At 44.7% G+C, this 25,425-nt stretch overlaps 1 protein-coding gene across 1 annotated transcript in view; it reads right to left on the reverse strand.

Moving 5' to 3' along the window:
• Window positions 1-25,003, reverse strand: part of NHLRC2 (NHL repeat containing 2) — a 52,480-nt gene extending 27,477 nt beyond the window's left edge. Inside the window, exons 1-3 of the mRNA XM_075842322.1 lie at window positions 24,839-25,003; window positions 23,484-23,613; window positions 5,193-5,271 (exon numbers count right to left, since the gene is read on the reverse strand). Coding sequence (XP_075698437.1) covers window positions 5,193-5,271; window positions 23,484-23,613; window positions 24,839-24,988 — 359 coding nt within the window. The 5' untranslated portion in view covers window positions 24,989-25,003. The remainder of the gene's footprint in view (window positions 1-5,192; window positions 5,272-23,483; window positions 23,614-24,838) is intronic.
• Between the last annotated feature and the right edge of the window lie 422 nt (window positions 25,004-25,425).

Consider the following 25,425-nt stretch of genomic DNA (forward strand, 5'->3'; position numbering starts at 1 on the left):
TAATGTATGTACACAGTGACTCCACCAGCAGAATAGTGAGTGCAGCTCTGGAATATAATACAGGATGTAACTCAGGATCAGTACAGGATAAGTAATGTAATGTATGTACACAGTGACTCCACCAGCAGAATAGTGAGTGCAGCTCTGGAATATAATACAGGATGTAACTCAGGATCAGTACAGGATAAGTAATGTAATGTATGTACACAGTGACTCCACCAGCAGAATAGTGAGTGCAGCTCTGGAATATAATACAGGATGTAACTCAGGATCAGTACAGGATAAGTAATGTAATGTATGTACACAGTGACTCCACCAGCAGAATAGTGAGTGCAGCTCTGGAATATAATACAGAATGTAACTCAGGATCAGTACAGGATAAGTAATGTAATGTATGTACACAGTGACTCCACCAGCAGAATAATGAGTGCAGCTCTGGAGTATAATACAGGATGTAACTCAGGATCAGTACAGGATCAGTAATGTAATGTATATATACAGTGACTCCATCAGCAGAATAATGAGTGCAGCACTGGAGTATAATATAGGATAGAACTTAGGATCAGTACAGGATAAGTAATGTAATGTATGTACACAGTGACTCCACCAGCAGAATAGGGATTGCAGCTCTGGAGTATAATACAGGATGTAACTCAGGATCAGTACAGGATAAGTAATGTATATACACAGTGACTCCACCAGCAGAATAGTGAGTGCAGCTCTGGAGTATAATACAGGATATAGCACAGGATCAGTACAGGATAAGTAATGTAATGTATGAACACAGTGTCTCCACCAGCAGAATAGTGAGTGCAGCTCTGGAGTATAATACGGGATATAACTCAGGATCAGTACAGGGTAAGTAATGTAATGTATGTACACAGTGACTCTACCAGCAGAATAGTGAGTGCAGCTCTGGAGTATAGTACAGGATGTAACTCAGGATCAGTACAGGATAAGTAATGTAATGTTATGTACACAGTGACTCCACCAGCAGAATAGTGAGTGCAGCTCTGGAGTATAGTACAGGATGTAACTCAGGATCAGTACAGGATAAGTAATGTAATATACGTACACAGTGACTCCACCAGCAGAATAGTGAGTGCAGCTCTGGAGTATAGTACAGGATGTAACTCAGGATCAGTAATGTATGTACACAGTGACTCCACCAGCAGAATAGTGAGTGCAGCTCTGGAGTATAATACAGCATGTAACTCAGGATCAGTACAGGATAAGTAATGTCATGTATGTACACAGTGACTCCACCAGCAGAATAGTGAGTGCAGCTCTGGAGTATAGTACAGGATGTAACCCAGGATCAGTAATGTATGTACACAGTGACTCTGCTGTATATGAAGAGTATTTCTAGATATAGTTTTGTACATGTGGTTCTCTGCAGTCTTCAGAACAGAGATCTTTGCCTTTTTGCTCTTGTTAGAAGAGAAAACTCTACATTGCTGTGTGGGAATGATACGGCTCTGTGATGGTTTTTCTTGACCTGGAGCACAGAGCGGCCGCGGGTCACGGGTCAGGGAAGATTCGCGCTTTTTCTTGCGTGGGATTTATTTTGTCAGCGCCATGAACCACCACAATTCAGCTGGAAACTAAACAGAGACTATAATAGGTTCACCGAGAGCGACCGCACCTGGAAAGAAGGGTTCCCTCAAAATGAAAATCGCCAAGTCTTTGATTTGCTAACCATTTCATAGTTCTGTTTTTGAAAAAGCTGGGTGACAATCATTATGACTTCCAGTACAGCTACTACAGGGGTTGTCACTCAGCTTTTCTAGCACCCTGCACGTGAAATATAAAGATATAGAGAGAACATTAAAAGGGCTCATGAATGAGACTGCGCTGCAATACCAGGCCCAGCCCATGGACAGCAGTGGCGCTGTCTTCTTAATAAGGCAGCCATGTTTTTCTAACCTCATACAGCTTATTGAATGTGACGGCAGTAACTTATTTAAAGGCAGTTCGTGCCAAGTCCAGAAACCACTTTTATTCCTGATCTGCAGTGAAGAGACACATACAAACATCGACGGGCCGGGATTCCGCTATTAGCAAATAAATGTTATTTTTTTACAATAAATCTTCCAAAATACCTTCTGTATCCATTCCTCACGGTTTTCAAGATCTCTGCTTGCTGTTATTTAATAAGAACTCACATATATTAATCCCCTGGGAGTAAACTAAGTCCGGGTCACGTGATGGTCACGTGATGGTCACACAGATGCAGGAGTCGTTACATAGCACAGATCATTGCACACAGTAACCAGTCCTGCCCGTGTGTCCGTCACATGGGAGTAAACAATATGAATTCCAATTGAATGAGAGAAAGCAGAGATCTTAAAAACCGTGAGAAATGTATACAGAAAATATATTGCAAAATTGTATCACTTTTCTTTATACAAACAACATTTTCTTTGCTGAAAGTGGAAAACTCTCTAAATCTTGTCCATTCCACATCGGAGAACGATCACGCGCTGCCCTTATTCTTCGTCCACACCTCCCCCGCTCATCCATATATCTAGAAGGGATTGTATAGATCTGTTTGTAGTAAATGTGTCTAGTTTTGTATCCGTACAGGGAATATCTAGACTTGGGAAAGTTGGAGCTGTATAGACCGCCATGTCGAAGACCACCCAGCTTTCCCAGGAACAGGTAGAACTATAGAAGGCTGAATAGAGAACTTGACAGAAGAGGAGACTCCAGGACGTCCATTATCTTAGGGGAAGAAGGCTTCACTATCCATCCAGAGCGTCTGATCTCATATACGGAACATAACCGATCACCACACGACAAGCCGACAAGAACCAAAACCATTCTAGAAGTGACAGGACGACGATGGAGAAGAGAAGCTTTATATAAAAGATGAGCGGAGGCCTCCATGACACCCCGATAGTGGCCGGGTGATGACCCCCACATTATAATACATCCTCATTACACCCCGATAGTGGCCGGGTGATGACCCTCACATTATAATACATCCTCATTACACCCCGATAGTGGCCGGGTGATGGACCTCACATTATAATACATCCTCCATTACACCCCGATAGTGGCCGGGTGATGACCCTCACATTATAATACATCCTCATTACACCCCGATAGTGGCCGGGTGATGACCCCCACATTATAATACATCCTCATTACACCCCGATAGTGGCCGGGTGATGACCCTCACATTATAATACATCCTCATTACACCCCGATAGTGGCCGGGTGATGACCCCCACATTATAATACATCCTCATTACACCCCGATAGTGGCCGGGTGATGACCCCCACATTATAATACATCCTCATTACACCCCGATAGTGGCCGGGTGATGACCCTCACATTATAATACATCCTCATTACACCCCGATAGTGGCCGGGTGATGACCCCCACATTATAATACATCCTCATTACACCCCGATAGTGGCCGGGTGATGACCCCCACATTATAATACATCCTCATTACACCCCGATAGTGGCCGGGTGATGACCCCCACATTATAATACATCCTCATTACACCCCGATAGTGGCCGGGTGATGACCCTCACATTATAATACATCCTCATTACACCCCGATAGTGGCCGGGTGATGACCCCCACATTATAATACATCCTCATTACACCCCGATAGTGGCTGGGTGATGACCCTCACATTATAATACATCCTCATTACACCCCGATAGTGGCCGGGTGATGACCCCCACATTATAATACATCCTCCATTACACCCCGATAGTGGCCGGGTGATGACCCTCACATTATAATACATCCTCATTACACCCCGATAGTGGCCGGGTGATGACCCCCACATTATAATACATCCTCATTACACCCCGATAGTGGCCGGGTGATGACCCCCACATTATAATACATCCTCCATTACACCCCGATAGTGGCCGGGTGATGACCCTCACATTATAATACATCCTCATTACACCCCGATAGTGGCCGGGTGATGACCCTCACATTATAATACATCCTCATTACACCCCGATAGTGGCCGGGTGATGACCCCCACATTATAATACATCCTCATTACACCCCGATAGTGGCCGGGTGATGACCCCCACATTATAATACATCCTCATTACACCCCGATAGTGGCCGGGTGATGACCCTCACATTATAATACATCCTCATTACACCCCGATAGTGGCCGGGTGATGACCCTCACATTATAATACATCCTCATTACACCCCGATAGTGGCCGGGTGATGACCCCCACATTATAATACATCCTCATTACACCCCGATAGTGGCCGGGTGATGACCCCCACATTATAATACATCCTCATTACACCCCGATAGTGGCCGGGTGATGACCCTCACATTATAATACATCCTCATTACACCCCGATAGTGGCCGGGTGATGGACCTCACATTATAATACATCCTCCATTACACCCCGATAGTGGCTGGGTGATGACCCCCACATTATAATACATCCTCATTACACCCCGATAGTGGCCGGGTGATGGACCTCACATTATAATACATCCTCCATTACACCCCGATAGTGGCCGGGTGATGATCCTCACATTATAATACATCCTCATTACACCCCGATAGCGGCCGGGTGATGACCCTCACATTATAATACATCCTCATTACACCCCGATAGTGGCCGGGTGATGACCCTCACATTATAATACATCCTCATTACACCCCGATAGTGGCCGGGTGATGACCCTCACATTATAATACATCCTCCATTACACCCCGATAGTGGCCGGGTGATGACCCTCACATTATAATACATCCTCATTACACCCCGATAGCGGCCGGGTGATGACCCTCACATTATAATACATCCTCATTACACCCCGATAGTGGCCGGGTGATGACCCTCACATTATAATACATCCTCATTACACCCCGATAGTGGCCGGGTGATGACCCTCACATTATAATACATCCTCATTACACCCCGATAGTGGCCGGGTGATGACCCTCACATTATAATACATCCTCATTACACCCCGATAGTGGCCGGGTGATGACCCTCACATTATAATACATCCTCATTACACCCCGATAGTGGCCGGGTGATGACCCCCACATTATAATACATCCTCATTACACCCCGATAGTGGCCGGGTGATGACCCCCACATTATAATACATCCTCATTACACCCGCTGACAGGGGGGCAACAACATCAGGACTCACTGCTGAGAGAGTGATCACTTACCTGCCCTTGGGTAAAGTCCCCTCTTCTAATAACAGAGCCCAAATCTGATGAGTCCCAGCCATGGCGATCCACAGCACCCCTGCAAAATAACAAAAGGTAAAAAAAGATATAAAATCATGGGCGGAGCTTATATTAGTACTAGAGCATTATAAAAGGAGCGGCTGATATCAGTCACATATGATGTAATGTCTCTGGAGGATATAATAGTACTGGAGTGATATAAGAGGAGCGGCTGATATCAGTCACACATATGATGTAATGTCTCTGGAGGATATAATAGTGCTGGAGTGATATAAGAGGAGCGGCTGATATCAGTCACATATGATGTAATGTCTCTGGAGGATATAATAGTGCTGGAGTGATATAAGAGGAGCGGCTGATATCAGTCACACATATGATGTAATGTCTCTGGAGGATATAATAGTACTGGAGTGATATAAGAGGAGCGGCTGATATCAGTCACACATATGATGTAATGTCTCTGGAGGATATAATAGTACTGGAGTGATATAAGAGGAGTGGCTGATATCAGTCACATATGATGTAATGTCTCTGGAGGATATAATAGTACTGGAGTGATATAAAAGGAGCGGCTGATATCAGTCACACATATGATGTAATGTCTCTGGAGGATATAATAGTACTGGAGTGATATAAGAGGAGCGGCTGATATCAGTCACACATATGATGTAATGTCTCTGGAGGATATAATAGTACTGGAGTGATATAAGAGGAGCGGCTGATATCAGTCACATATGATGTAATGTCTGTAGGATATAATAGTACTGGAGTGATATAAGAGGAGCGGCTGATATCAGTCACATATGATGTAATGTCTGGAGGATATAATAGTGCTGGAGTGATAGAAGAGGAGCGGCTGATATCAGTCACATATGATGTAACGTCTCTGGAGGATATAATAGTGCTGGAGTGATATAAGAGGAGCGGCTGATATCAGTCACATATGATGTAATGTCTCTGGAGAATATAATAGTACTGGAGTGATATAAGAGGAGCGGCTGATATCAGTCACACATATGATGTAATGTCTCTGGAGGATATAATAGTACTGGAGTGATATAAGAGGACCGGCTGATATCAGTCACACATATGATGTAATGTCTCTGGAGGATATAATAGTACTGGAGTGATATAAGGGAGCGGCTGATATCAGTCACACATATGATGTAATGTCTCTGGAGGATATAATAGTACTGGAGTGATATAAGAGGAGCGGCTAATATTAGTCACACATATGATGTAATGTCTCTGGAGGATATAATAGTGCTGGAGTGATATAAGAGGAGCGGCTGATATCAGTCACATATATGATGTGATGTCTCTGGAGAATATAATAGTGCTGGAGTGATATAAGAGGAGCGGCTGATATCAGTCACATATGGTGTAATGTCTCTGGGGATATAATAGTGCTGGAGTGTTATAAGAGGAGTGGCTGATATCAGTCACATATGATGTAATGTCTGGAGGATATAATAGTGCTGGAGTGATATAAGAGGAGCGGCTGATATCAGTCACATATGATGTAATGTCTCTGGAGGATATAATCGTGCTGGAGTGTTATAAGAGGAGCGGCTGATATCAGTCACACATATGATGTAATGTCTCTGGAGGATATAATAGTGCTGGAGTGTTATAAGAGGAGCGGCTGATATCAGTCACACATATGATGTAATGTCTCTGGAGGATATAACAGTACTGGAGTATTATAAGAGGAGCGGCTGATATCAGTCACACATATGATGTAATGTCTGGAGGATATAATAGTGCTGGAGTGATATAAGAGGAGCGGCTGATATCAGTCACACATATGATGTAATGTCTCTGGAGGATATAATAGTGCTGGAGTGATATAAGAGGAGCGGCTGATATCAGCCACACATGATGTAATGTCTCTGGAGGATATAATAGTACTGGAGTGATATAAGAGGAGTGGCTGATATCAGTCACACATATGATGTAATCTCTGGAGGATATAATAGTGCTGGAGTGATATAAGAGGAGCGGCTGATATCAGTCACACATATGATGTAATGTCTGGAGGATATGTGTGACTGATATCAGCCGCTCCTCTTATATCACTCCAGTACTATTATATCCTCCAGAGACATTACATCATGTGTGTGACTGATATCAGCCGCTCCTCTTATATCACTCCAGCACTATTATATCCTCCAGAGACATTACATCATATGTTTGACTGATATCAGCCGCTCCTCTTATATCACTCCAGCACTATTATATCCTCCAGAGATTACATCATATATGTGACTGATATCAGCCGCTCCTCTTATATCGCTCCAGCACTATTATATCCTCCAGACATTACATCATATAATAGTGCTGGAGCGATATAAGAGGAGCGGCTGATATCAGTCACACATATGATGTCATGTCTCTGGAGGATATAATAGTACTGGAGTGTTATAAAAGGAGAGGCTGATATCAGTCACACATGATGTAATGTCTCTGGAGGATATAATAGTACTGGAGTGATATAAGAGGAGCGGCTGATATCAGTCACACATATGATGTAATGTCTCTGGAGGATATAATAGTGCTGGAGTGATATAAGAGGAGCGGCTGATATCAGCCACACATGATGTAATGTCTCTGGAGGATATAATAGTACTGGAGTGATATAAGAGGAGCGGCTGATATCAGTCACACATATATGATGTAATGTCTCTGGAGGATATAATAGTACTGGAGTGTTATAAGAGGAGCGGCTGATATCAGTCACACATGATGTAATGTCTCTGGAGGATATAATAGTACTGGAGTGTTATAAAAGGAGAGGCTGATATCAGTCACACATGATGTAATGTCTCTGGAGGATATAATAGTGCTGGAGTGTTATAAGAGGAGCGGCTGATATCAGTCACATATGATGTAATGTCTCTGGGGTATATAATAGTGCTGGAGTGATATAAGAGGAGCGGCTGATATCAATCACATATGATGTATTGTCTGGAGGATATAATAGCACTGGAGTGTTATAAGAGGAGCGGCTGATATCAGTCACATATGATGTAATGTCTGGAGGATATAATAGTGCTGGAGTGATATAAGAGGAGCGGCTGATATCAGTCACACATGATGTAATGTCTCTGGAGGATATAATAGTACTGGAGTGTTATAAAAGGAGCGGCTGATATCAGCCACACATGATGTAATGTCTCTGGAGGATATAATAGTACTGGAGTGATATAAGAGGAGCGGCTGATATCAGTCACACATATGATGTAATCTCTGGAGGATATAATAGTGCTGGAGTGTTATAAGAGGAGCGGCTGATATCAGTCACACATATATGATGTAATGTCTCTGGAGGATATAATAGTACTGGAGTGTTATAAGAGGAGCGGCTGATATCAGTCACATATGATGTAATGTCTCTGGGGTATATAATAGTGCTGGAGTGATATAAGAGGAGCGGCTGATATCAATCACATATGATGTATTGTCTGGAGGATATAATAGCACTGGAGTGTTATAAGAGGAGCGGCTGATATCAGTCACATATGATGTAATGTCTCTGGAGGATATAATAGTACTGGAGTGATATAAGAGGAGCGGCTGATATCAGTCACACATATGATGTAATGTCTCTGGAGGATATAATAGTACTGGAGTGATATAAGAGGAGCGGCTGATATCAGTCACACATATATGATGTAATGTCTCTGGAGGATATAATAGTACTGGAGTGATATAAGAGGAGCGGCTGATATCAGTCACACATATGATGTAATGTCTCTGGAGGATATAATAGTACTGGAGTGATATAAGAGGAGCGGCTGATATCAGTCACACATATATGATGTAATGTCTCTGGAGGATATAATAGTACTGGAGTGATATAAGAGGAGCGGCTGATATCAGTCACACATATGATGTAATGTCTCTGGAGGATATAATAGTACTGGAGTGATATAAGAGGAGCGGCTGATATCAGTCACACATATGATGTAATGTCTGGAGGATATAATAGTGCTGGAGTGATATAAGAGGAGCGGCTGATATCAGTCACACATATGATGTAATGTCTGGAGGATATAATAGTACTGGAGTGTTATAAGAGGAGCGGCTGATATCAGTCACACATATGATGTAATGTCTCTGGAGGATATAATAGTGCTGGAGTGATATAAGAGGAGCGGCTGATATCAGTCACACATATATGATGTAATGTCTCTGGAGGATATAATAGTGCTGGAGTGATATAAGAGGAGCGGCTGATATCAGTCACACATATGATGTAATGTCTCTGGAGGATATAATAGTACTGGAGTGATATAAGAGGAGCGGCTGATATCAGTCACACATATGATGTAATGTCTCTGGAGGATATAATAGTACTGGAGTGATATAAGGGAGCGGCTGATATCAGTCACACATATGATGTAATGTCTGGAGGATATAATAGTACTGGAGTGATATAAGAGGAGTGGCTGATATCAGTCACATATGATGTAATGTCTCTGGAGGATATAATAGTACTGGAGTGATATAAGAGGGGCAGCTGATATCAGTCACATATGATGTAATGTCTCTGGAGGATATAATAGTACTGGAGTGATATAAGAGGGGCAGCTGATATCAGTCACATATGATGTAATGTCTCTGGAGGATATAATAGTACTGGAGTGATATAAGAGGAGCGGCTGATATCAGTCACACATGATGTAATGTCTCTGGAGGATATAATAGTACTGGAGTGATATAAGAGGAGCGGCTGATATCAGTCACACATATGATGTAATGTCTGGAGGATATAATAGTACTGGAGTGATATAAGAGGAGCGGCTGATATCAGTCACACATATGATGTAATGTCTCTGGAGGATATAATAGTACTGGAGTGATATAAGAGGAGCGGCTGATATCAGTCACACATATGATGTAATGTCTCTGGAGGATATAATAGTGCTGGAGTGTTATAAGAGGAGCGGCTGATATCAGTCACACATATGATGTAATGTCTCTGGAGGATATAATAGTACTGGAGTATTATAAGAGGAGCGGCTGATATCAGTCACATATGATGTAATGTCTCTGGAGGATATAATAGTGCTGGAGTGATATAAGAGGAGCGGCTGATATCAGTCACACATATGATGTAATGTCTCTGGAGGATATAATAGTACTGGAGTGATATAAGAGGAGCGGCTGATATCAGTCACATATGATGTAATGTCTCTGGAGGATATAATAGTACTGGAGTGATATAAGAGGACCGGCTGATATCAGTCACACATATGATGTAATGTCTCTGGAGGATATAATAGTACTGGAGTGATATAAGAGGAGCGGCTGATATCAGTCACACATATGATGTAATGTCTCTGGAGGATATAATAGTACTGGAGTGATATAAGAGGAGCGGCTGATATCAGTCACACATATGATGTAATGTCTCTGGAGGATATAATAGTACTGGAGTGATATAAGAGGAGCGGCTGATATCAGTCACATATGATGTAACGTCTCTGGAGGATATAATAGTACTGGAGTGTTATAAGAGGAGCGGCTGATAACAGTCATATATGATGTAATGTCTCTGGAGGATATAATAGTACTGGAGTGATATAAGAGGAGCGGCTGATATCAGTCACATATGATGTAACGTCTCTGGAGGATATAATAGTACTGGAGATGAGATATGGGATATAAAGTAATGACATGGGGGATGGGAAGTCTCTTGACTTCCGGTCACTCATCCCATTGAAGAACACTACAACAGCTTATCCCCAGCCTGAGATGGCTGATAACAGGGAGTAACAGACTGTATTACTGAGTGGAAAGATTCCTTTATATGGAAAATCCTTCTCAGTCTTTTTGCAATGTAAACCCCCTGATAAATGAGCCCCCCAGCAGTGAAGAATACTGCTGCCCTGTTTGGATTTAGGGCACGTCTCCCAGTGTGATTGCTTTTTGGCTCTGCTGCATTAGGGCACAGCTTCGATCAGTGACTCCTGCTTAGCGGCACGGTCTGCTGGAATCTGAAATCCATTTCCTGTCAGGCTGCTGTGCAGTCCTTTCCCCCATGCTTTACAGTGCAGCTGCTGTGTATAACAATTCTGTCCTGGCTGTCATGGAATCATCTCTTCATGCACTGAATTTCTGCTGAGCTTGTGCTTATAAAGGGATGATTATCCGTAAACTGCTGCCCATAAACTGAGAGGAGGAGCCTCAACAAGGGGGAGGGGCCTCAGTATAGGCGGGGCTGGGAATTAAAATGGTCTTATAAATAGACAACCGCTGTTCAAAAGTGTCGGGGTTCGAGAGAAGCCGGATCCAAAACCACCAGCGGTTATCTTTGGGGGAAGGAGCAGCCAGACGTTTAAATGAATGGTCGTCCATGTAACGCAAGGAGGCGCTGGGTCTGCTGGAGCGGGGGCCAGTCTTACAGAGCGGGGGCCAGTCTCACACATAGAGGGAGGGTCCCAAGAAGAGACTGAATGGGGGGGGGGATCTGAATGTAGGGCCCCCACTCTATGATGTCCTAACAGGCATATAGGTGTCCATTAACGTGTATGCGGAGCTTTAATTCCAGACAAAATAGAAAATAACAAAATCCCATAATTAAGATGTAACTCAAACTGTAATAGTCTGCGGAGAATCTGTCCTGATGTTAGTCGCCCCCTCCCCCTCTGAACACTTCATCGTGGAGGGGTAAGAGAAGATTCGTGACTGGATCCTTCCTCCATGAGATGTAATTGCCAAGTTGCTGACAGCTCATTGTACAATTTAATCATAGGGAATATTTATAAAAGCGTGCGGAACAAGTCGCCATCGCAGAGACAACTCAGAAGATAACCGCTATTGTGCGTGTGTGGATGAGCCGCCGGCCGTGGACGGTCAGGTTACTCAGCGCGGCCTGCGAGGACCCCGACCCATCAATGACTCTGCTGACCAGACACGTGTCCTGTACTGCTCTGAGGGCCACATTGTCATATTGTACGGCTCCCAAGGGCCGCTAGAAAACTTTATAGGAGCAGCGAGCTGACGTTTAATGGCGGCCGCTGTTCTCTGTACCAGAATTCTTTGGACAGCCATGGCTTTCTATTGCATTGGGGCACAGACAAGCAGATCTAGTTCCTGATGGTTGGGGGCCGCACACAATGGCGTCACGGATCACATGCGGCCCCCGAGCTACAGCCTGCGCACTACTGGTAAATGTCCTTTATAAGGAGGGGGACATGGAATCCGCCCTTTAACCTGTCTCTGCCTATCAGGCTGGAAGATCACGCAGATTTCTAGACATCTTTTGCCCCTCCCAATCAGGACTTGGGGTAATTGGGGCATTTAGTGGTGTCTGATAAAAGGCCAATACAGTAATAGGGGCACATATCAATGTATCACTGGGGCACTCGCTATTATTCTTTATGGAGTGTAAAATTCAGTGCTCAAATATTCTGGATTATTAAAAGAAGTCCCTGTGCTTGTATCCCAATAATAACGGATACGGATCATCAACCATTATCAGTTATGTGCAGAAAAAATGAGACGTTTGATCTTCTACCAATGACTGTGGCTTCACCGTTTACACAACATTAGATTACACGGAGGAGAGTAAAAGAATGGTTTTATTTTAATATATTTTTATCTTTTGCTATTGCCTTGCTCTGCACCTCAGAACTAAAAACGATTATCAGACAACTGTAGTCAGAACCCCCATTGTACACATGTAGTGGACTGTTCCTAAATAATACAGAAGTCACCAACTGACCATGATTGTGGAACAGACCATTAAACACCGATAATGAGGGGGGGGGGTTGTCATTTATAATAAGGAGGAGTAGTGAAGTTAGATATCTGAGAATTTGTTAGTGCCACAAAACACAAAAATAATAACTAGGTAAATATAGTCAATTACAAAAACCTTTATCAGAACCATGTTGTAGAAGAGGCGACGCTGCGCTAGAGGAGTATTACACTGAACATAAAATAAAGCACTTATTCAATGATAGCTGGAGGTGCCCTTTAACCCTTTCCCGTCGCTAATATGTTTATTTATATCGGGAAAGGGTATTTAAAGATGGCGCCCGCTCAGAAGCAGAGCGGATGCAATAGCCGCCGGGTCTCTGCTGTGGTAGGTCTCAATAGCAATGCACAAATTTTGCCGTAGACTGCAATATTGTGATATTGCAGTCTATGGCATATGCAATCTTATGATCACAGGTTTAAGCCCCCTAGGAGCTAAATAAAAGTTAAAAAAAACAAAATGTATTAACAAACAAACACACAAACACACAAACACACACACACACACATCATCCCCCTTTCGCTAGATCACATATAAAAACAAACACATTAGGTATGCCCGTGTCCGAAAATGGCCGAACCAGAATATTTATATTTATCCAATACGGTGAACGCCGTTGCGGGAAAAAATTTCAAAACGGGCAATTCACTTTTTTTTTTTTTTTGCCACTTCAACCCCCCCAAAATTTTTTGTAAAAATTGATCCAAATGCCAGACATTCCCCAAATGTTATTAATACAGACGACATCTTTCCACGTACAAAAAGACGCCTCAGACGGCTCCGTACACAGAAATATAAAAAACGTATGGAAGTCACAATATGGAGGTGCAAAAAATTTTTTGTTTCTTTCAAACATTTACATTTTTTTTAAAAGGTACTAAAACAAAACAAAGATTATATGCATTCGGTATCACCGTGATCGCACTGACCCGCAGAATAAAGGGAACGCGTCATTTTTATCGTACATGGGACACCGTAAAAAAGAAACCCATAAGAAAATGTCAGAAACTGCTGTTTTTATCCAATTCTGCCCCATTCTGAATTTCTTTCCAGCTTCCCGGTACATCGCACGTCATATTAAATAATACCATCAGAAAGTACAACTTGTCCCGTAACGGCGGTGTCAACGAGAAAATAAGTTATGAGTTTTTGAAGGCGGGGGAGGAAAAACCAAAAGCATAAAAATGAAAACTAGTCTGGTCCTGAAAGGGTTAAGATGTTATGTGTGAGTTATATCCAGTCCAGCCGTCCATGCTGCATCTGAATGACGGAGCTGCTATTCCTCATTTCACGAGATAAAGTCACGTGACAAAAACGACGTAGAAATGAAAAACGTAACAAGAAGTGATGAAAATCTAGAGACGTGTCAGGAACAATAGTGGAGTGAATTATTAAACACCGCGCAGCTCAGGGTCGCCGGCAGCCGCGCTCTTTGCCCGCACATCCATGACGCAGATTGTCCACATTACTGACATGACGGACAGCAGGGTCCATTCTACATGTAATAGGGTGAGAGAGACCCCAGCGGCCGGCGGGCAGAAGAAACTGGTCCATTTTTGCTAACTTGCCCATAGGAAAAGGGAAGTCTTATTTTCCAGCTGCCCAGACATGTTAATTACAATATAAAACTTTTATTCGATACTTATAAAGAAAACAATAACCACTCACTATTAACCCCTTCCCTCTTTAGCCACTTTTGACCTTCCTGACAGAGCCTCATTTTTCAAATCTGACATGTTTCACTTTATGTGGTAATAACGTTGAAATGCTTTCACCTATCCGGGCGATTCTGAGATTGTTTTCTCGTGACACATTGGACTTTAAGATAGTGGTAAAATTTGGTCGATACATTCAGTATTTAATTGTGAAAAACACGAAAATATAGTGAAAAATTGCAAAAATTAGCAGTTTTCTCAATTTAAATGTATCTGCTTGTAAGACAGGCCGTTATACCACACAAAATTGTTGCTAATTAACATCCCCCATATGTCTACTTTATGTTTGCATCGTTTTTTGAACATCCTTTTATTTTTCTAGGACGTTACAAGACTTAGAACTTTAGCAGCAATTTCTCACATTTTCAATAAAATTTCAAAAGGCCATTATTACAGGGGCCAGTTCAGTTGTGAAGTGGTTTTGAGGGCCTTATATATTAGAAACCCCCAAAAAGTCACCCCATTTTAAAAACTTCACCCCTCAAAGTATTCAAAACAGCATTTAGAAAATGTCTTAACCCTTTACACATTTCACAGGAATTAAAGCAAAGTAGAGGTGGAATTTACAAATTTCATTGCAGAAATAAATTTTTAATACAATTTTTTTTATAACACAGAAGGTTTTACCAGAGAAATGCAACTCAATATTTGTTGCCCAGTTTCTGCAGTTTTAGGAAATATCCCACATGTGGCTGTAGCGTGCTACTGGACTGAAGCACCGGCCTCAGAAGCAAAGGAGCGCCTAGTGGATTTTGGGGCCTTATTTTTGTTAGAATATATTTTAGGCACCATGTCAGGTTTGAAGGGCTCTTGCGGTGCCAAAACAGTGAAAATCCCCCAAAAGTGACCCCATCTGGGAAACTAGACACCTCAAGGAAATTATCTAGGGGTATGGTGAGCATTTTGACCGCACAGGTTTTTTACAGAAATTATTGGAAGTAGGCCGTGAAAATTAAAATCAACATTTCTTCAAAGAAAATGTAGGTTTAGCAATTTTTTTTCTCATTTCCACAAGGACTAAAGGAGAAAAAGCATCGCAAAATTTGTAAAGCAATTTCTCCCGAGTAAAACACTACCCCACATGTGGTAATAAATGGATATTTGGACACACGGCAGGGCTTAGAAGGGAAAGAGCGCCGTTTGGCTTTTGGAGCTCAAATTTAGCAGGAATGGTTTGCGGAGGCCATGTCACATTTACAAAGCCCCTGAGGGGACAAAACAGTGGAAACCCCCCACAAGTGACCCCATTTCGGAAACTACACCCATTGAGGAAATTATCTAGGGGTATAGTGAGCGTTTTGACCCCACAGGTTTTTTGCATAAATTATTGGAAGTAGGCTGTGAAAATGATAATCTAAATTTTTTCAAAGAAAATGTAGGTTTAGCTAATTTATTCTCATTTCCACAAGGACTAAAGGAGAAAAAGCATCGCAAAATTTGTAAAGCAATTTCTCCCGAGTAAAACAATACCCCACATGTGGTAATAAACGGCTGTTTGGACACACGGCAGGGCTTAGAAGGGAAAGAGCGCCATTTGGCTTTTGGAGTTCACATTTAGCAGGAATGGTTTGCGGAGGCCAGGTCACATTTACGAAGCCCCTGAGGGGACAAAACAGTGGAAACCCCCCACAAGTGACCCCATTTTGGAGACTACACCCATTGAGGAAATTATCTAGGGGTATAGTGAGCGATTTGACCCCACAGTTTTTTTGCAGAAAATATTGGAAGTAGGCTCTGAAAATAATAATCTACATTTTTTCCAAAAAAATCTAGGTTTAGCTAATTTTTTCTCATTTCCAGAAGGACTGAAGGAGAAAAAGCACCACAAAATTTGTAAAGCAATTTCTCCCGAGTAAAACAATACCCCACATGTGGTAATAAACGGCTGTTTGGACACACGGCAGGGCTTAGAAGGGAAACAGCACTATTTGGCTTTTTGAGATCACATTTAGGGTATGTGCACACACACTAATTACGTCCGTAATTGACGGATGTATTTCGGCCGCAAGTCCCGGACCGAACTCAGTGCAGGGAGCCGGGCTCCTAGCATCATACTTATGTACGATGCTAGAAGTCCCTGCCTCGCTGCAGGACAACTGTCCCGTAGTATAATCATGTTTACAGTACGGGACAGTAGTCCCACGGAGAGGCAGGGACTCCTAGCATCGTACATAAGTATGATGCTAGGAGCCCGGCTCCCTGCACTGTGTTCGGTCCGGGACTTGCGGCCGAAATACGTCCGTCAATTACGGACGTAATTAGTGTGTGTGCACATACCCTTAGCAGGAATGGTTTGCGGAGGCCATGTCGCATTTACAAAGCCCCTGAGGGGACAAAACAATGAAAACGCCCAAAAAGGGACTCCATTTAGGAAACTACACCTCTTGAGGAATTCATCTAGGGGTGTAGTAAGCATTTTGACCGCACAGACGTTTCATAGAATTTATTAGAATTAGGCAGTGAAAATAAAAACAGTCCTTTTTCTTCAATAAGACGTAGCTTTAGCGCAAATTTTTTCATTTTCTCAACAAATAAAGGAAAAAAAGAACCCAAAATTTGTAAAGCAATTTCTCCCGAGTACGGCAATACCCCATATGTGGTCATAAACTGCTGTTTGGGCAAACGGCAGGGCTCAGAAGGAAAGGACCGCCATTTGGAGTGCAGATGTTGCTGGATTGGTTTCTGGGTGCCTGTGGACCCAAAACAGTGGAAACCCCCCAGAAGTGACCCCATTTTGGAAACGACACCCCTCAATGCATTTACCAAGGGGTGTAGTAAGCATTTTAACCCTGCAGGTGTTTTGTAGAAATTAGTGTTCACTCGATGTTGCAGAGTGGAAGAAAATCCCATTTTCATAGATATGCCAATATGTGGTGCCCGGCTTGTGCCACCATAACAAGACAGCCCTCTAATTATTATGCGGTGTTTCCCGGTTTTAGAAACACCCTACATGTGGCCCTAATCTTTTGTCTGGACATATGACAGGGCTCAGGAGTGAAGAGTACCATGCGGAGTGGAGGCCTAATTTGGCGATTTACAAAGTATTGGTTCACAACTGCAGAGGCTCAGATGTGAAATAATAAAAAGAAACCCCTGAGAAGTGACCCCACTATGGAAACTGCACCCCTCAAGGCATTTATTAAGGGGTGTAGTGAGCATTTTCACCCCACAGGTCTTTTCCATAAATGAATGCACTGCGGATGGTGCAAATTAAAAATTTATATTTTTCCCTAGATATGCCATTCAGTGGCAAATATGTCGTGCCCAGCTTATGCCACTGGAGACACACACCCCAAAAATTGCTAAAAGGGTTCTCCCGGGTATGACGATGCCATATATGTTGAAGGAAACTGCTGTTTGGGCACGCTGTAGGGTTCAGAGCCGAGGGAGCACCATTTGGCTTTTGGAGAGCGGATTTTGATTGGTACTAAATTTGTTTGAGTATTGCTGGTGTTTTATAATGTGGGGGTACATGTAAGCGGGGCGGAGTATATAAGGGGCATAGTCAGGTGTTATGAAAAAAATAAAATAATCCATAGATGTGTGTTACGCTGTGAAGCAATCCTTTCCGCACAGGCCGGTGTCGCACTGATAAATGGTGTCATTTCTTACCCCCCTTTTGGTCCACACTCCGCGCCTTTGTAGTTTGGGGAATTTTGCTGGGAAGTGTTGTCCTGGTATAATACGGGCACCGTCGCTTCCAGCGGATATGTTTGGGCCCTCCCTTTCCTGGTTCCCTAATTTTAGGTCCTTGATAAATCGCCTCTTCAAACAGAAGAAATGTTCCCCTCGGGCACAACTGCATATTTTTTTATTTCCTGACTTATTGGAGCCATGACTAATTTTATTTTTCATAGACGTAGCGGTATGAGGGCTGGTTTGTTGCGGGACGAGCTGTAGTTATTATTGGTACCATTTTGGGGTACATGTGACTTTTTGATCACCTTTTATCCTATTTTTTGGGAGGCCAGGTAAACAAAAAAATGCAATTCTGGCACAGCTTTTTTTGTTTTTTTTTATACAGCGTTCACCATGCGTTATAAACTACATGTTACCTTTATTCTGCGGGTCAGTACGATTCCGGCGATACCTCATTTATGGAACTTTTTTATGTTTTACAACTTTTTTCACAATAAAATTACTTTTGTAAAAAGAATGTATTTTTTCTGTCGCCAAGTTGTGAGAACCATAACGTTTTAATTTTTTTGTCGACGGAGGTGTATGAGGGCTTGTTTTTTGCGGGACGAGCTATAGTTTTTATAGGTACCATTTTTGGATACGTGCGACTTTTTGATCACTTTTTATTCTAATATTTGTAGGGCAAAGTGACCAAAAAACAGAAACTCTGGTAACGTTTTTTACGGTTTTTTTTACGCTGTTCACCGCGTGCAATAAATAATATAATATTGATACCTCAGGTCGTTACGGTCGTGGCGATACCAAATACATATGGTTTATTATTATTTTTCAATAATAAAGGACTTGATAAGAGTAAAAGGGGGATTGTGTGTTATTTGATTACTTGAAACTTTTATTGTTTTCAAACTTTTATTTTTTGCACTTTTTTTTACACTGTTTTATACTTTTTTTTACACTTTTCTTCAAGTCCCACTAGGGGACTTGAAGGTCCAACGGTCAGATTATTTTTTTTTCTAATACATTGCACTACCTATGTAGTGCAATGTATTAGATCTGTCAGTCATTCACTGACAGCAAGCCGATTAGGCTTCGCCTCCCGGCGGGGCCTAAATCGGCTTCCGTAATGGCAGAGCAGGAGACCATTGTGTCTCCTGTTGCCATAACAGCAGTCGCCAGTCCCGATTGCCTGTCAGGGCTGGCGATCTGCTAGTAACCGCTACGATGCAGCAATCGCTTTCGATTGCTGCATCGAAGGGGTTAATGGCAGGGATCGGAGCTAGCTCCGGTTCCTGCCGTTACAGGTGGAGGTCAGCTGTACAGTACAGCTGACATCCACCGCTGAGGACGCCGGATCAGCTCCTGACCCGGCGCCATCTTGCCGTCAGCTACGGAAGCCGATCAGGCTCCACCGCCGGGCGGATCTTGACCGGCTTCGGTGCTAGGCAGACCGGGAGGCCAGTATTAGGCCTCCGGTTGCCATTGCAGCCACCGGAACCCCGGCAATTTCATTGCTGGGGCTCCGATGAGCTGCAAACACCTTAAGTGCAGCGATCGCGTTTGAGCGCTGCACTTAAGGGGTTAATGGCGGGGATCGAAGCTAATTTCGGTCCCCGCCGTTACAGTCGGATGTCAGCTGTAAGATACAGCTGAGATCCGGTGATGATGGCACCGACTCAGTTTCTGAGCCGGTGCCAAACATTTGACGTACATGTACGGCAAGATGCGGGAAGTCAATGCTTTCCATGACGTACATGTACGGCAAATGTCGGGAAGGGGTTAAAAGTTGCCAACGCTGGGTGACAGAGTATCATTTGAATGGAACATAGCGAGAGTGAACTGTATCAATGCAGCGCAGTACACAACAGCCGGCGGCTGCAGAACGCTGACGGCCCCATGCACACGACCGTAAAAAACTCCGTTTTTGCGGACCGCAATTGCGGTCCGCAAAAACGGACCCATTCACTTCCATTAAACACGGACACTTTTCCGTATCGCTATGGACGAGTGTCCGTTCCACAAAACTCTGCCGGGAATTATGGAGCATGTCCGTTCTTGGTCCGCAATTGCGGCACGAACTCCTCCATAGAAGTCTATGGGGGAAGCCAAAATTGCGGATGGCTACGGAGGTGCGTCCGCAAATACAGAATTGTTGCTAAGCGACACAAAGGGGATTTCCCATCAACCAGACCTCTTTATTTTTCGGATCCGTATATACGGATACACTACGGACCGTATTTGCGGATACCATTCAGCAGAAATGGGTACGTTGCTGATGATTTGCTGATGACTATAGAGCAATACGGAACCGTATTTGCGGTCCATATTTGCGGATACGGTCGTTTGTTTTGCGGATACGGTCGTGTGCATGAGGCCTAATCCACACAGCCGTGCACATAATTACGACCCATAAATATGGTCACGAACGGCCGCAGACAGCTGTCCGTATTTACGGGCCGTGCTCCCATTACGTGCTCCCATTATAAGGTATGGGAGCACGGTCTGTAAAATAAGAAAATAGGACATGTCCTATTTTTTCCTGAAAGTTTCTACGGTACGGACATCTTTCTGTAAATATACGGGAAGGTGTCCGTCGGCCATAAATACGAATGGGCCCGTATTTACGGGCGATTTTTTTACGGTCATGTGCATGGGGCCTAACTGTATTGATATTAAACCTGTCAGCTAAGTGTTGAATTATAATGAGAGTCAGAGCCACCCCCCCCCCCCGACATGTTTCGCTACCAACACAGCGTCTTCAGGGGTTTATGGGGCTAATGCATTCTACATGTGAGACTCGTTCAAACCCTTACAATTGCTGCGTGGGCTCTCCAGGAAGGAGCATGGTTAGGCTGGCAGAATATATGTCCCGGGTGCTGTGTAAGGTGGTGGAGGAGGCGCTGATAAGGCAGGCTGGAAATTATTGGGCGATCACCAGAATTAGCGGGCATTCTGAATGGCACTATTATTTATTGGGACACGGACGATGGGTACTAGTATTAATTGGGGTACTATTGGTGTCCATGGGGAGCAGCTCGAGCGTCTTAATCAGTAGCTGGATGATAGCCGCACATTCAGCTCCACTACATTCAAAAGGAACAGAAGTAACAAAGTAAAGAACAGATCGCTGAATATTGTATCCACTTATTATCTGGACACCGAGCTCAACACCGTATTCACTACTGGACAATACAGACGTTATTTATCTGGACGCTGCGTGACGATCTACGTGACCGCCGTATTCACCACTTCTGGGCAATACAGGAATCATATTACACATTATACATAGATCAGGGCCCCAGGTTTAAACAAAAATCACTTGGACTTTTGGCTCAAAAATTTGTATATTTAGAAGCTAAATGATTTATTTTGACTGACCGACGGCAGCGTTTACACTGGACTGACTGACCGACGGCAGCGTTTACACTGGACTGACTGACGGCAGCGTTTACACTGGACTGACTGACGGCAGCGTTTACACTGGACTGACTGACGGCAGCGTTTACACTGGACTGACTGACGGCAGCGTTTACACTGGACTGACTGACGGCAGCGTTTACACTGGACTGACGGCAGCGTTTACACTGGACTGACTGACCGACGGCAGCGTTTACACTGGACTGACTGACCGACGGCAGCGTTTACAATGGACTGACTGACCGACGGCAGCGTTTACAATGGACTGACTGACCGACGGCAGCGTTTACACTGGACTGACAGACGGCAGCCTTTACACTGGACTGACTACCAGCCGCATTACATTATGATGATGTGCACTACAGACGCAGCGCTGCTACACGTACAGAACCGTATTGTGTGGAGATATATATATATATATGCACATTTAATGTACACTAGATTTGTTGTGTAGCAGCGCTGCGCATGTGGAGCAGATTTATAGTGTAACCCCGTCCATGGCCTCCAGTTCCCAGTGTAGTCGTTGTGCAGGATCTTGGACACGGTGCATGAATAATTTCCGCAGCGGGGCGCGCTCGCCCTCCACGCCCCGGGTGACGGTCAGTTCCTCCTCTATCAGGTTGATGAAGGGATTGGCGCCCGCATTATGTCCTGCAGGTTCTAGGACCGAGCCGTCATCTCAGGACCACTGGGCGGCTTCACTAAACCTCAGATGTCATTTTAAGCCGCTCGGCGGTCCCGCGCTGACGATTCAGTGCAAATATAACAAGTGCAAAGCGAACTGCAGCTCCGGTCACATATTATAGGTATAATCGTAATAGGGGTGGAACATTTTTTCTTGCATTTGCAGCCATTATAGACGTCACCCGTAGTCCTGTATTATAAGATCCATCTTCTGTATATTCAGCAATTCAAAACCCCCTCCAGGCGTGAATGGCGGCCCAAGCCCGCTCTGCTGAACACATCCCCCCTACCCATGAGGGAAGTTCGGTTGTAAGAGCGCTCCTGATGGGGCGAGGTACAAAATACTCAGATTGAGGACAACGTGGCCGGCTGTTATAAAGAGCTGGACTTTATATGATCTGTAAATACCCGCGTGCTGATAGACACGGAGTCCCCACACCGGCTTCCCGTGGAGTACTATGGGTGCGGTTCTTCTTACTAGATAAGGACGTGGCTCAGCCATATGGCGGTCCCCGGATTCACCATTATTATACTCTGGGGCACAGCTCTAATATTCCACACTTTGTGGGTTACAGGGATAACTTCTTGGCATTCAGTGTGCCGCCTGCTGGAGGTGGTGGGGACTCCTGGTATCTTCCCCATATGTAATTATCTGCTGTGTTATCGTATATATAAAACATAGCAGCAGCCCGACGTTGTACCCAGGGACGTTAAAGATTCAAAGCGGTCGTCCAGGATTCTCTCCCAGAAACAGCGCCACACCTGTCCATAGATTGTGTCTGGTATTGTAGCTCAGTGCCACTGAAGTGAATGAGGCTGAGCTGCAATACTAAACACAACCTGTGGACAGGAGTGGCGCTGCTTTTGGAATAAAGCAGTCATTATTTTCTAATCCGTTCATCAAGGTCTGGCGGGTGGCCCCTCCGCTGACGCTGAGAGATGGGGGGTTTTTGGTTTTATCTCCAGTCAATGGAGCAAAATGGTTGCATTTGCTCGGTCATTTTAAGAAATCCATTAAGACAAATTACTTAATCATAGAAAAAAACGTACCTGGAGCTCCAAATGCTACATCCCAGGGGGAGCTGATTGGCTGCTGCTCTCCTTGAGCTCCGCCCTCCATGTCTACACCTTGACTCCCGGTCCCAGCCACCGTGTCTACTGTTAATGTGTCCAGATCAATCTAGAGCCAAGAAAAAATACAATAAAAAACCAGAGTGATAAGAAACAATATGATCTCAATATAGAAGATGACATTAAAATGAGGGTCAATCATGCTCATAGGATAAAAACAGACCAAGCCCTCCAATCTTATGTGTATGGGGGTCCCCAGACTCTCCCCCAATGACAGACGTTCGGTAAAGGAAAGATCGAACATGTTGGATTTTAATATGCCTGATCTTTATTCCGGTGGGAGAGAAGTTGCTGCTAAAGGTGACCAGAGGGGTCCGCAGGGGGGACAGAGGGGTCCTGAGAGGGGACAGAGGGGGGACAGAAGGGTCCTGAGGGGGGACAGAAGGGTCCGCAGGGGGGACAGAAGGGTCCGCAGGGGGGACAGAGGGGTCCGCAGGGGGGACAGAGGGGTCCGCAGGGGGGACAGAGGGGTCCTGAGAGGGTCCGGAGGGGGGACAGAAGGGTCCTGAGGGGGGACAGAAGGGTCCTGAGGGGGGACAGAAGGGTCCGCAGGGGGGACAGAAGGGTCCGCAGGGGGGACAGAAGGGTCCGCAGGGGGGACAGAAGGGTCCGCAGGGGGGACAGAAGGGTCCGCAGGGGGGACAGAAGGGTCCGCAGGGGGGACAGAAGGGTCCGCAGGGGGGACAGAAGGGTCCGCAGGGGGGACAGAAGGGTCCGCAGGGGGGACAGAAGGGTCCGCAGGGGGGACAGAAGGGTCCGCAGGGGGGACAGAAGGGTCCGCAGGGGGGACAGAAGGGTCCGCAGGGGGGACAGAAGGGTCCGCAGGGGGGACAGAAGGGTCCGCAGGGGGGACAGAAGGGTCCGCAGGGGGGACAGAGGGGTCCGCAGGGGGGACAGAGGGGTCCGCAGGGGGGACAGAGGGGTCCGCAGGGGGGACAGAGGGGTCCGCAGGGGGGACAGAGGGGTCCGCAGGGGGGACAGAGGGGTCCGCAGGGGGGACAGAGGGGTCCGCAGGGGGGACAGAGGGGTCCGCAGGGGGGACAGAGGGGTCCGCAGGGGGGACAGAAGGGTCCGCAGGGGGGACAGAGGGGTCCGCAGGGGGGACAGAGGGGTCTTACAGCGACTTATTCTCCTCTCCCCATTGAAATAAACAGACAGACACGTTAATGGTGGAGATGGTAGAAGTGGCTGTCAGTGGAAGGAGCGCTCACCTAGCAGCACCAGGTGTATGGCCGGCATTACAGGAGGATCTGGTATGGACGGATGAATCTTACCTTCCTGATTCGATGGTTCTCTGTATCTGCCACGTAGATGGTTCTACCTTGTACAGCGACACCTTGAGGGGAATTAAATAGGCTTTCTGAGAACCCGCCATCCTTCCAGCCGCCATCAGGGCCTGCGCAGAACACGTCAGTCAGATACATCGCGTCTCCCAGTAACCAAACTCCACATTTATCCTTATACTCAATCCCATCCAGAGCTGCAATCAGCGGTGACAACTCTATAAAGACCCTGTTCACAAAGTTTTTGGCAGGCAAAAAAAAAAATCTGCCTCAAATTTTTGAGCCGATTTTCCCCCCCGCAGCCATTGAAGCGAATGCAAAGACCGCGGGCAAAAAAAACGGGGATTAACGCCTTTCCGCCGCAGTCATTTTTAATCTGAATCATTTTAATGTTTCCCTCCCCGGATTCCAGAAGCCATTATTTTTTAACTTTTCGATCGACGTAGCCGTGCGAGGGCTTGTTTTTTGCGGGACGTAGTTTTATCCGGCACCATTTATTGTACCATATAATGTACTGGGAAACGGGAAAAAATTACTTGTGGGATTAATAGATAAAAAAAAAAAAAGAGCGATCACTC

This window comes from Rhinoderma darwinii, chromosome 11, assembly GCF_050947455.1.
Source record: "Rhinoderma darwinii isolate aRhiDar2 chromosome 11, aRhiDar2.hap1, whole genome shotgun sequence".
Lineage (NCBI taxonomy): Eukaryota > Metazoa > Chordata > Amphibia > Anura > Rhinodermatidae > Rhinoderma > Rhinoderma darwinii.